This window comes from Lepidochelys olivacea (genome assembly GCF_965140295.1).
Source record: "Lepidochelys olivacea isolate rLepOli2 genome assembly, chromosome: 8".
In the NCBI taxonomy this organism is placed as follows: Eukaryota; Metazoa; Chordata; order Testudines; family Cheloniidae; genus Lepidochelys; species Lepidochelys olivacea.
Window position 1 is genome coordinate 7,782,270 of NC_140418.1, and position 13,303 is coordinate 7,795,572.

At 45.2% G+C, this 13,303-nt stretch overlaps 1 protein-coding gene across 3 annotated transcripts in view; it reads left to right on the forward strand.

The window, feature by feature from the left end:
• The window catches only part of MGAT4B (alpha-1,3-mannosyl-glycoprotein 4-beta-N-acetylglucosaminyltransferase B), a 90,163-nt gene that overhangs the window by 66,779 nt on the left and 10,081 nt on the right, over window positions 1–13,303 (forward strand). For all 3 annotated transcript variants that reach the window (XM_084636173.1, XM_084636172.1, XM_084636171.1), the window contains 5 exons: window positions 2,465–2,511; window positions 5,672–5,785; window positions 8,252–8,327; window positions 9,202–9,316; window positions 10,540–10,670. In XM_084636173.1, coding sequence (XP_084492299.1) covers window positions 2,465–2,511; window positions 5,672–5,785; window positions 8,252–8,327; window positions 9,202–9,316; window positions 10,540–10,670 — 483 coding nt within the window. The remainder of the gene's footprint in view (window positions 1–2,464; window positions 2,512–5,671; window positions 5,786–8,251; window positions 8,328–9,201; window positions 9,317–10,539; window positions 10,671–13,303) is intronic.

The window sequence follows — 13,303 nt, forward strand, 5'->3', positions numbered from 1 at the left end:
TTTTTCTCCATCGCTTTCCCCTCTGGATTATTTTCTCAAGCCTAAAATGCTTGTCATAGTTTTCAGAAATCCACTGAGCAAGCAAAACGTCAGGGGTGTGTTGCCGGGAGCAGAGTGAAGATAAATACCTGTCTTTGCTTGCTGTTCACCAGCAATTAGATGGTTTAAGTGGCGTTTTGCTTACAGGTCTCTAGCTTGTGTTTTTTATACAAAAGGAAAGCATACTCTTGAGGAGCAAGTGGCTGCTATCCAAAGTGCTAAGGTGAGGGGGGTTGGATTAGCAGGTTCCTCCTGGGACTGGGGGACATGGGTTTGATTCTCTCCCAAACTGCTTCATTGTCAGGCTGTGATTTTGGGCAGTCACTTAATGCCTTCGTGCTGTAATGTACATGTCTGTGAAATGGATCTTACAGGGATCCTGTGAGGATTTAAAGGGAAGCATCAATATGAAATTAACTTTTTTTTAAATTGATTTGCAAGAAGTTTCAGGTACTGAGTTTCCCCTGCCAATTTTTTTTCCCCCTCGCTATATTTTAAAAAAGTTTGTCCTTCTTTTGAAGTATGAAATATCACAGATAGGGGAAACTGATTGTGGAGAAACAGTGAAATTAATTCTTAAATAAATTGCCAAATGCACAAAAACAGAGGAAATATTTCTCATGTCTCAGTTACAGTAGTAGTAGGTGTTACTGGTAACAATAGAGGTAAAACTACTTCAGACTCTGTCCTTTTAACTGTCAGGTGCTGCGAGATCTGCAGGAGAGCGCTATATAAGTGTGAACTATTGCTATGCTTGTTACACACCCAGTCCAGACAGTGCATTTCTTTGTACATCACTGCCTGTGGGTCACAAGTCTTCAGGCCTAGGGTAGAAAATGATGTAAAAGATGGTATGAGATTTGAAGAGTCATCAGATAGCTTGAAGAATCTAGGCAACATCAAGCTGCCACTGTAGTCTTAGGAGGGGCAGGGGAGAAGATAAGAGAACTGACATCATTGTGATGATACGGGCTCCATCCTGAGGGGGTTTTAATGGCTGCCTCTAAAATTTAGAGTTTTTCAGAAACTGAGAACCAATTCCCAATTCAACAGCGTATGGCTGTGGCAGCTAACTTCCTTTCTACAAGTTGTGAAAAAAATTCCATTGGGTGACTGAGGGAAGCAGCCTGCTTATTATGTTATAAGACTCCAGCCTGAGTCCTCTAGCTGCATTGGCACTGGGATAGCTGTCCCTGTCAGAGCAGTTAAACGCAGCTGTCATAGGAAGAGTCCTCATGGAGTGGGATTGCTGCATTGCAATGTGTTGTCACTGTGGTGAGGAGCCCCATTCCTCCCCTACATCATCAATTAAAGCAGGATGGCATGTGTGGGCAGATGTGGTGTTTGCTATCCGATGCCAAGTGCTGAGGCAGTTATTGTGACAGATGGGAGTTGTATGTTCACTCCCAGAATATAAAGCCACCTTCTTTCCTTTTTTGTAGCTGTTTTCCCAGCTCTGCCAGGGTAAGAAATTAGTCTCTCGCGGTGGTTCTGAGAACTCCTTGAGAAGGAGAGCTTGTCTCTCTAGAAAAACTTGACTTGTCATTATTCTGGGTAAAGCAATGGACTTGGCTTCTGGCCTAAACCCCTGACATCTCACTCCTCACCCCACTGTGGCACCAAATCTGACACCACCTTGTACTGAGCAGGTCGTTGCAAGCTATTGTTTAGCACTTACTCCTGGTGATGGTGAAAGTCATCGTCCCTCCTCCTTTTCAGATCCTGGCCTGGGACTTGTGTTTGCTGTTTCAAGAGCAGTGAACTCTTTGGAGGCCTCTTGATCCAGCATTCTGGAATAGAGGGCATGGGACCTTATTTTCTCTCCACTGGCCCCTTGCATAAGTCTTTGCATTTATATCTTTTATATTAGTGTCATGCAGCATGATTACCCTTTTCCCCTGAGCTGCTGAGAGTGACCAGGTCAAATCTCAGGACCAGCTGAGAGATTCAGGTTTGCAGCTGAAATTAACCCAAAACGTAAATACACGTCATAATAGAAACCCTTCTGTTTTGCTGATGAGGGTAGAATTCCTTTTCTGTTGGGGACTGTTCATTTAGTTGAATGCCAACAGCCTCCTTGGCACTGTACAGAAAATAGAGGAGGAAGCGATCCTTGGGCCCAGACGCTTACCATTTTGGTTTGATTTAACACTGGCCAAACCAGAGGGATTTGAAGAAGAGTTCAGTTTTGATCCACCAAAATGGGGAGGGGATTTCAGGCACAAGGGCCTTACAGAAGAAGGCCTGGAGATGAATGAATGGAGTATGGAAGTGTTGACAGCACAGAATGGGGAATAATAGCAGTGGCTTCTGAGTTGCAGGCCCGGGCAGAGAATAAATCCAGATGAGGAATTTAAAGTATTGATGGTTGGTTTCTCTGAAACTGAATGATCTCTTCTTACGATGTTTAATTTTTTATTTTCAGACGGATGAACAGTATACAACTGGAGTGGCAGAAAATATCAAAAACTTGTAAGCAATTCCCATTCGTTACCCTGATATGAACTAGGCTTGTAACAAAGTAACAGCCTTGTTAAAGAAAATAAATGTCTTTTTGTTTGCTTGATTTTTCCATTATAAATTCCAGAGTCTCATCCTGTCTCTTAATTAAGCTGATCCCAAATTCATCTAATTCTAAAACAATATACGGTATTGTATCTTTAACTTCTTTCTGATCTTGTCCAACCAGTTTTGTGCTTTCATGTACTCAATGCACATGATCGTGCCATCTGAGTCACTCTTCCTGTCCTGTGTTACGAGAAGATGGATTATTTATATTTACAGTAATCCTGGGGGTGTCTATTCTTGATTAGTTCAGCATCCTGCCTGCTCATAGAGTTAGAGCAAGTGAACAGCATGGCTGGCACGCATGATCTCAAACCAAAATAAGGCTGTTACAGCCTAAGTGTCCCTTTCCCTGCTCCTTTTTGCATCTGTGGTCTCTCTGGAATTGCATGTAGTGTAACAAACTTCTGCCCCAGAGTTACAGTGACTGCTGCAGCTTCACAATTGCTAAGTGTTGAGGGAAACCTGTGGCAGGCTTCTCTCCAACTCTTGGTTATTAGAGAGCTGGTCTAGGCGTTAGCAGCAGCAGAGCTCAAAGAGGAAGAAGAAAGCAATTGTAACAACAGAGGCTCTGAATCCAGTCCAGCTTCCGTGTCTGCATGTTTCCAAAGAACCATAGTAACCTTAAGAGCAAGACTTCTAAAAGGATGATGTGACCTAACGGCTCAATCCAGTTTCTGAGCTGGTGATGGGAGACGGGTTGGGACATGCTTCCAACAATAGAAAAGCAGAAGAGCATTGTATTCCTACTGCACTTTGCAGAAGAGCTGAAACAGAGCCCTCTGTCTTGCTGTGCAAGTGAGACAGATCCACCCGTCTGCCTTTTGTGGCAGGAGTGTATACTTAGCAGGAGATAATGAGCTGATAGTCTGATGTACCCTGATGAAATTACCAGGCACTATCGAAGGAAGGGCCCCTCTGTGAAAGGTCTAAAACTTTAATTAACTTAGTGATTTGATTCCCTCCCTCCCCAATAAACTCCTAAATTATCTCTTAAATTCAATGGGGGTAGCCTACAGTCTAAGCGAGTGTTGCTCAGGGAAAGCGCAAGTGCTCCTTTATCAACGTCCAAGCATCTGTAATGAGAAGCCATGTTTCAGACATTGCATGAGGAACGGTAATTTAAAGGGACGCCATGACGTCAGCTGGAAATGTTATCCATTTAAAAAATAAGTTAAAAGTAGTTTCGGGGACTGTTGTCCTGGAGTGTCTCTGTCAGTCGTGTCTGTTCCGCCCCTTGCGGCGTAAATGGTCACACATAAATAAGGGAGACTGACTGACTGTAGGGGTTAAACAATGAAACTGATGATTAAGGCTACGATTATGTCATGGAGGTCATGGAATCTGTGACTTCCATTGACCTCTGTGACATTTTCTGCCCTGGGGCTGGAGCTCTCAGCCAGCCCTGCCCTCACAGCTCCCAGCCCCCAACCTGGTGGGGGGATCCTGCGCTGCAGTGAGCAGATGGGGGACCCTGTGCCACTGCCCAGCCGCGGCAGGAAGGAGGGGGGACCCTGCAGCTACCAGCTGCCCAGGGTAAGGGGACCCTGCAGCAGCCCAGCCCCAGGGGTAGGAGGACCCCGGAGCTCCCATGGCTATTTTTAGTGAAAGTCAGAGATAGGTCACAGGTTGCTGTTAATTTTTGTTTATTTCCCATGACCTGTCCCTGACTTTTACTAAAAATATCCATGACAAAAACTTAGCCTTACTGAGGATACACAGAGTGCTGTCAAAATGTACAGTGTAAAACACTGGGGGAAAGCTGTCTTTCTGTCTAATCCCTTGCAGTTACAGTAATCTTTGGATATGGTTTGTAACAATAATGGGTACACATTTTTCAGACAAGTGACTTTTTTTTAATTGACTGTGACCCTTTAAATTGTTCTTAACCATATGACAGAAAATATACTTTGGTAGCTTTGTCTGGCACGATAGGAAATCAAATCAGCAGTAGAAAACAGGCAGAATTCCTGGGGGTCTTCTAATAACCGCTAAGACCAACTACAGTGGTTTTGATAACCTATCAAATAAGCATAATATAATCTCCGCAAACTGGCATTTACTGTAACACTTTGCAAACACCTGTATATCCACCTTATATTAGTAAATCAGACTTTGGGTCTACCAGATTTGCTGGGGTCAAGCTAATTGTCTGTAGGGCTTTACCTGCAAATAAATGCTTATGTTTTTCTTCAAAACAGATGAATATTTTTAAGGGGTTAAATGCAGATCACCCCAAGCAGAAGTGGTAGGTGGGACACTGAGACAGCAGCAGTGGATCCAAATGGCTTCTTCAGGTTCCTCCACCTCTGAAGTGGCAGCTGGTCTGCTCCCACTCTGCTGCAGTGCAACTATCGCGGGAAGCCACTGGAAGGAGTTTGTGGGGGTGGGCCTCGTAAGTGACCTTTTTTAAAGCGTGTGCTGGGGCTTTGCCAAGTTATCTTTAAAATATTCTAGAATCTTCGCAAAACCTCGTCATATGCTTATTAACACCCCTGGTGGTATTCCTCTCCTCTCCCAAACGTGCCAACTTGGGGCTCCTACAGGGATGCCGCCTTACCGCCAGGTTGGACTTTCGTGGCACAGAGGGAACTGGACAGTGTGACTTGAGGAGAGAAACCTGAAAGGAAGAAATAAGGCTTAGATTCCCTTATGTGGTGAGTGTCGCTCCTCCTGCCAATGTCTGGGGCATTCCTTGTGGATCACTTAAAAAAGAAAATCTATGCTATCAGCCCAGCATCCCTGAGCAATCCTACCATAACAAATCAACATGTTTGCATGCAGTAGAGAGACAAATGCCAGTAAACAAACAGATTTCAGTTCCAGGCTTACATGGGGCTGTTAGAAACAGTCGTGGGAAGAGGAGATTTAAAATCTCATGACAAGTACCCTGCTGGTGTCCTTTTGTTAGAACTAAGCATGCAAGTACATTCACTACTATAGAGGTTTTATCTTGGAGGTTAATTTTGTTTGGCTCCATGGTCTGGTGTTTTCTGAGTTACTTCAGTCTGAATCTGTCATGTTATGCCTGGTACAGCAATTGCTCGCTTCCACCTTTCTCTCTCAGGTTCCCCAAGGAAATACACTCTGGTCTCCTGGAAGTCATTTCCCCCTCTCCACATTTCTATCCAGACTTTTCTCGTCTCCGGGAGTCTTTTGGTGACCCCAAGGAAAGAGTCAGGTAATACCAGATGCTTTAAAATCTGAATAAGTAATACTTACTTTCTCCATAGTCCTGACTCAGAAGGGATAAACACTTCTGTGGATTTATGCAAGGCCCTTACATTTGCTTTTTGTGAGAATTAAGGAGCTAGTGAATATGCATTGTTGTTAGCTTCATGTGGCTTGGCTTACTCTGCTGTGTTTCCCATGTCTCTTTTCCACAAGTCAAACTGAGACAAAGCTGCTAACCTACAGGATACTTACCTCGAGAAGCCACTTGTTTTCCAGTTAACTCCAAATTAATCATATAGTAAAGAACAGGCTTTCTTTATCCCTTTTTCTCCTCCGGTGAAAGTGAAAGGTGTATTGTGTTGGCTCTCTGTGACATTAATGATCTGGAGGATGGCGTGGATTGCACCCTCACCAAGTTTGCAGATGACACTAAACTGGGAGGAGAGGTAGATACACTGGAGGGTAGGGATAGGATCCAGAGGGACCTAGACAAATTAGAGGATTGGGCCAAAAGAAATCTGATGAGGTTCAACAAGGACAAGTGCAGAGTCCTGCACTTAGGACAGAAGAATCCCATGCACCACTACAGACTAGGGACTGAATGGCTCGCCAGCAGTTCTGCAGAAAAGGACCTAGGGGTTACAGTGGATGAGAAGCTAGATATGTGTCAACAGTGTGCCCTTGTTGCCAAGAAGGCCAATGGCATTTTGGGATGTATAAGTAGGGGCATTGCCAGCAGATCGAGGAACGTGATCGTTCCCCTCTATTCGACATTGGTGAGGCCTCATCTGGAGTACTGTGTCCAGTTTTGGGCCCCACACTACAAGAAGGATGTGGAAAAATTGGAAGGAGTCCAGCAGAGGGCAACAAAAATGATTAGGGGACTGGAATACATGACTTATGAGGAGAGGCTGAGGGAACTGGGATTGTTTAGTCTGCAGAAGAGAAGAATGAGGGGGGATTTGATAGCTGCTTTCAACTACCTGAAAGGGGGTTCCAAAGAGGATGGATCTAGACTGTTCTCAGTGGTAGCAGATGACAGAACGAGGAGTAATGGTCTCAAGTTACAGTGGGGGACGTTTAGGTTGGATATTAGAAAAAACTTTTTCACTAGGAGCGTGGTGAAACACTGGAATGCGTTACCTAGGGAGGTGGTGGAATCTCCTTCCTTAGAAGTTTTTAAGGTCAGGCTTGACAAAGCCCTGACTGGGATGATTTAGTTGGGGATTGGTCCTGCTTTGAGCAGGGGGTTGGACTAGATGACCTCCTGAGGTCCCTTCCAACCCTGATATTCTATGATGATATTACCTGGGGTACAATCTGGACTGATTAACAGCTCTGTCCCCTCAGTTTTCCAATCTGGGATGCCTTTTAACACTGCTTCGCTGTGAGAGCAGCCACTCCCGGTCTGCTCACACACAGTCTCCAGCATGTAAATTACTCCCAGTTATAGTATACGAGTGCTATGGCCAGCCACTCATGCGTTACACTGCAGAGCAACACCAGCAAATTCCCAGTCCCAGACTCCCCCAGAAATGTGTGTCTTGTACTGCCCAGCTTTCTCCTGGGCAATGCAAGCTCGTATAAAGTCTGTCATTTTATTAATAGAAAATGATATGCACACATCCTATTATTCCAAATGGAGTGTCCCAAAACACACACTGGTTTAGATAAAACAAGTGTATTATCTATAAAAGATAGATTTTAAATGACAACAAGTAATGAGGCATAAAAGTCAGAAATGGGTTACAAGAAAATAAAAGTAAAATGCAACTAATGCTTAACTAACAAGCTAAGTGAATTCAAAGCAAAGTCTCTCCCGCCACATGTTCTAGCAGTCTTACTGCCTGAATTCCTTGTAGTCAGGATCCCTCCCCCAAGTCCAAAGCTTTTTCCTTTGTTCTTCAGGTGTTGTGGATGCCATTGAGAGAAAAGGAGGGATAATTTGTGGTGTCTCCTCTCTCTTCTTATAGTTGTTTCTCTTATTTGGGAATCACCTCCAACTGAGGTTCAGGAGACAGAAAGTCTGTATGGATGGGAACCCCCAGCTGTTTCTTTGTCAAGATGTAGATTTTCACTCATATCCTCGTTCCTGCCAAAGAATGGCCACTTAACCAAGTGGTGGTTCATTTGATTTTGTAGACACCTGGCTGGGGCGTTGGCTAGCCTTTTGTTTCTGGGGAACTGATCTGAGGCTGCTCCCCCAGACTTGGAACATGTCTTAATAATACCATACAGAGGAATATTATAAATTTACATGCAGTGTTGCCACACATACTTTACCGGGACAATAATGATTAGCAAATTATGAGTTTTCAAATGACACCTTACAAGGTATGCTTTGTACAAAATTTATCATAGTCCCGTAAAGGGGTGAATGTAAGGGTACACAGACCGTCACACTCCCTAGATGAAGCATCTGCTGACTGATGGTAAGGTAGTGGTGTTCTCATCACAGTTGTCTGGTTTGCAGGTGGAGAACTAAACAGAACCTAGATTACTGCTTTTTAATGATGTATGCCCAGTCCAAAGGCATTTACTATGTGCAGGTAAGTTTGATGGTGGGGTGGGAATGTATGAATTCACTGAGACACGTGTCTTGTACCAGTGAGTGAGGGGAGGGGTGTGTGTGTGTGTGTGTGTCTGTGTGTGTGTGTAAAACATAAAGTGGAGTCTTTGGGTCAGGGAGGGGAAGAAGGGAGAGGTTAATTCAAATGCTGTTGGAGTGTTTCTGGTGTCGACTCTTCTCCAAATGTGACACTCATAGGATATGCGGTCTCTTTCCCATCCAGTCCTCCCAAGTCTGATTCAGGAACTCCTCTAACTTTCTCCTTCAACCAGCTCGTGCGCGCGCTCTCTCTCTCTCTACCGCCCCCTTCCCCCCCACGCGTGCACAGATATTTACTTTGGACCTTTTACAAAGGTTAGATTAACCCTTTGTAAGCCAAAACATAAGTCTTCATTGTAATGTGAGGTAGAGTCTCCTGAAAACAAAGCATATTAGCTCTACATTATGAGCAGCATGCGGCTGTGGGAGGGATGGCTCACTTTGAAATTTGCCAGCCTGTGGTGCCACGCTGCAGAAAAGCTTTACAATGGAACCTGGTCTAATAGCTAGAAAAGTAGCAGTCCCTCTGCTGTCATGTATGAGCTGCAGCTTACCCAGCACAGCTGTTAAAGTTCCCTTTGGCCAAACAGGCTAAAGAATTCTGCCCAGGAATGGAAGAGGTGGAGATTCACGAAGAGTAGGCGTCAGTATTCCCTTAGCTTGTTGGACTAGGTTAGAAGCGTATGTTTCCACAATAAACTCTCTTTGCCAAAACCACCTTCCCCTGCCCTCTGTGTTGAATGTTGTGCAGCGGAGAGACTGGAACAGAACATGTGTTTTTGTTGCATGTGCTAAGTTTCCTTTTTCCCTTGCAGCTGGAGGACGACATTGTAGCCAAACCAAACTATCTCAGCACAATGAAGAACTTTGCTCTGCAGCAGCCGTCTGAGGAGTGGATGATCCTGGAATTCTCACAGCTTGGGTTTATTGGTAACTGACTCTCTTCCTCCTCCCACCCTCCCCGAGCACCTTCCAAATGTGGCTATCGCATAGCTGGCTAGATCTCACAAACAGCAACCTCCTTGCTTGGAGATGTTTTCCCATAGTAAGGGTAAATTCCATATGCTTGGCTTCTTCTAACACTTTTATAGTGACCCTTTGACTTGCTCAGGAAATAAAAACTATCTCAAAGTTTTCTGTCCTGAGCCTCCTGGCCCTGGGATAGTTACACAGCTGGAATGAGAACCTGTGTGTCAGTCACCTTCCTGTTGACACAGTTCAGATAAAATGCAGAGCATGGCAATAGCAACTGCCTCTAACTTCTCATTGCCTTTCATATGGCGTAAAGTTTTATTGATGTGCTGTGTTAAAACAGGCCAAGCTGCCTGCGAGACTTTGCTTACAAGTGGGTAGGGACGGTGCAAGTCCATGCTTGTCCATGTTGCATCTTCCACAAGCATTAAACTACTGATATTCTGATTCATTTTTAATAAAAAAGTAAATCTACCTAGTGGCCCAGCAGAGAGGCTCACTTCCTGGATGTGACTGGTTGCTTCTTGGTTGGGCGGGATCTAGAAGCATCTGCCATAACACAATCAGTCTGTGGGCCAGAGGAAGTTTTACATCAGCTGAGAACTATTTCAGGAGCAGCACTGTATGGTTATGCAAGCAGTTTGGATATTCCTCTGCTGGGTGTTGGCTACGTTAGTTTAACGGGGTTTGATGTCTTTCTGAACTCTCAGGGCAGGAAAATAATCTATGCTAGAACTGTGTGTGAATGCCATTTTCACCCATACCCCTCTGGTGCCCCCTCCCCACCTGGTGTGAGTGTTCCATGCTATTGACCTTGACTTCAGTGAGACTCATAACTGTGTGTGTTGCTAACTCGCTAGCAACAGTCTATAATGAATGCTAATTTTAGAACTGTACTGGCAGCATCAGTGATCCTGGTGCGTAAGCTCCAACTGCGCAGATCCATGGTTACTTGAAACTCCGTTAGAGATACAAGGAGAGAGACCAGTTTTCCCAGCTTATGCTCAAATAAATTGGTTAGTCTCTAAGGTGCCACAAGTACTCCTTTTCTTTTTGCGGATACAGACTAACACGGCTACTACTCTGAAACCTGAGGAACTTGTAATTCTTTTCAGTTGCTGGATCTTGTTTGTTTCACACTGTATCTGCTTTGTTTCTTCTCCATCCAAATATGCTTGCAGGAAAGATGTTCAAATCGCTGGATCTCAGCCTGATAGTGGAGTTTATACTCATGTTCTACAAGGACAAGCCCATTGACTGGCTCCTTGATCACATCCTTTGGGTGAAAGTCTGCAATCCAGAAAAAGATGCGGTAAGTAAACAATCCCCACAGAGGGCACTGAGAATCTTTCCACTCTGCACTTGCTCTGAATTTCCAGAACTTGCTGGCAAAGACGGGAAGATCTCTTTTTATAAGTAGTGATGATGAAATTTTGTTCTGAATCTTTGTTAATCTCATTTAGCCAGGAAAGCTTTGTTCAGGATCTTACCTAGGAAAAAATGTTTGGAAAGTTCAATATGTTGCCTTCCAGATTAGCATGTTGCTAAGAGATGCTTTATGGGTATTCTTTGTGATGGGTAGAAAAGTCAGAACCTCCCTTCTATAGAAGGATACTTCCCATTCTGGGCAATAATCTCTTCGTTGCTAGTGGAAATTGAGACCGGCTCCTTGTTTAACTCCGTCAGTAGAGGATTTTCCCCCAAACCCTAAGGAGAGTGGTCTCTTCCCCTCCGTGGTTTTATCTTATCTTTTTTAACTTCTGTGTGTTCCCTTCCTTGAAGCCTCCATCCCCCCCACCCTCCTTCACTTATCGTAACAGCAAAATAACCCTTTGGAATTGCACTTGAGTGCCCTCTCAATTTGGAGCACAGGTGCATGCTGACTCGTGTGTCTCAATGGAACCAGAGCAGATCAGGGATCCCATTGCAGCTCCCTGAGCTTCTCCACAGCCAGGAGAGTGGTAGCCATGTAGAGATGTGGAGCGTGGGAGGAATCTAAGGGAATCCTTATTGCTGTACTGTGGTCATTATGATCTATTATTTACCATGCTATGTGTGTCTGATGCTTTACAGATGACAATAAGAAAGGGACATCCTTTCTGGTGTTCTAAATTAAACTAGCAACAACAAAAGATTAGAGTAACCGGGATGGAGTGGAGTGGAGGGCATGGGAGGATGAGGGTTGCAGCCGTGAGTGTGAGATGAACTCGTTGCCAGATGCACACTCTGGTTTTGTATTTTGAATACATTTAAATCTGAGGCAGAGGTCAGTGCTGCAGAGACCCCAGAAAAGCAGGGCTAGTATCTGTCTCTAATAGGTTTTTATCTTTCCTCCTCTGCTCGCTCTAAGAGAGATAGGTAGCAGTATCCATTAGATCCTCTTGTGTGTAGGATGATCTGCATTCCGAACACCTTTTGTTTGTTCTTCAGGTGGTTTTGGCCCGGTGTGCTCTTGGGTGACAGACCCATTCTCAATCAGCACATCCTACAGAACCTCTTCTCCTGGTCTGGGCAAGATGGGGATTTGTTTGTGCATCTGCTCCATGCGGGAGTGATGAGATGCAGCTGGTGCTCCCCACCCCCACCCCCTTGTAAAGCCTTTAGCTTGAGCAGTCTTTTAATGCAATTCCCACTGCACAGCCAGGTTAGCTCATACTCTCCTACTTGGCTGCTTCCCCTCCACTGTCTTCTCAGGGGATGCTACAAACCTCTGAATTGTTGCTTTGCTACACATTTAACCTAATTCTAGTGTGGGTTTCTGGCTCCTTCTCCCACTGTGTGCATGATTAACTCTGTGCAGTGCCCCTTGAAACATGACTTGTAAATCCCACTGTGTCGAATCAAATTGGTAGCTGCTAGGATTTGCTTTCTTGATTGAAAGTTTGCTTGACCTGAGCTTTTTGGGAAATGCTTTGCCCGATCTGGGTATACCCTGTTCTCTTTACATTTGAAAACTAATGGTAGGTTTAGTAAAGTTGTATATGAAGAGCTGACCTTGCTGTGGAGCTGTTCCCCACCCTAATGGGCCTAGGGCAACAGTGCTTTCACTAAATGTGTCCTCAGCACCCCCGCCACCCCTTCCTCATTTTGTTAAGGGCACTAACAAATGCCCTAACCTGTTTTTCCCATCTAGGTTAAAATAGGGACCTGAAATGAGCTCTTGTTTTTTGCTGGCAGTGCAAAGGGATTCTCCCATTAACATGGCTAGTTTTAATTTTATAATGTAATGAAAGTTGGATTAACGGATTAGCTCAAATGCAGCCTGCAGAGAATACCCCTGGAATGTCCAGGTTCCAGGGAGGCACAGACAGACATGCCAACTCTTGTGGATTGATTATGAGAGTCACAATTGCTGAGTAAAATTAAGCCTCGCTCATGAGTTCACGATAGAACTCTCAAAGGTCAGGATGGTGGTGGGGGGGAATGGTCCTGACATCTGAGAGCTCTAAAAGTGAGGCTTAATTTTACTTAGCGATCCTGTCAGCCACCGGGGGCTCCTCCCGTCAAGCCTCGGGTGTGTGGCAGCAGGGCCAGGCTCCCGATGTCAAGCGCAGGTGGCTGCTCCCCTGCCAGCCTGGGAAACGGGAGAGGGGACCTCACTGCAGCCCCTCCGCCCCACATCTGGGGAGGGTGAAGAAACCTAAGAGGAGCAGAGGTGAGGCTGGGAGGGCTGAACCATGGCCTGAGGGCTGCAGGGGGACTGAAGTGAGGAGAGTGGGGGATGATGGGGTAGGGCGCCTGTATTGATGGTGGGTTCTGAGCAGATGGGGTGAGTTCTGGGAGGGTGAACTGAGGGAAGTGGGGGTGGATGGGGTGGGAGAGCTGAACTGATGGGGTGGTGATGATGGGAGGACTGAATTGAGGGGGGTGGGTGAGGACAGGATTAATTGCTGGGCAGAAGACAGGCAGATGTGGGAGGTGAGAGCTTCTGCAGCAGGGGCGAAA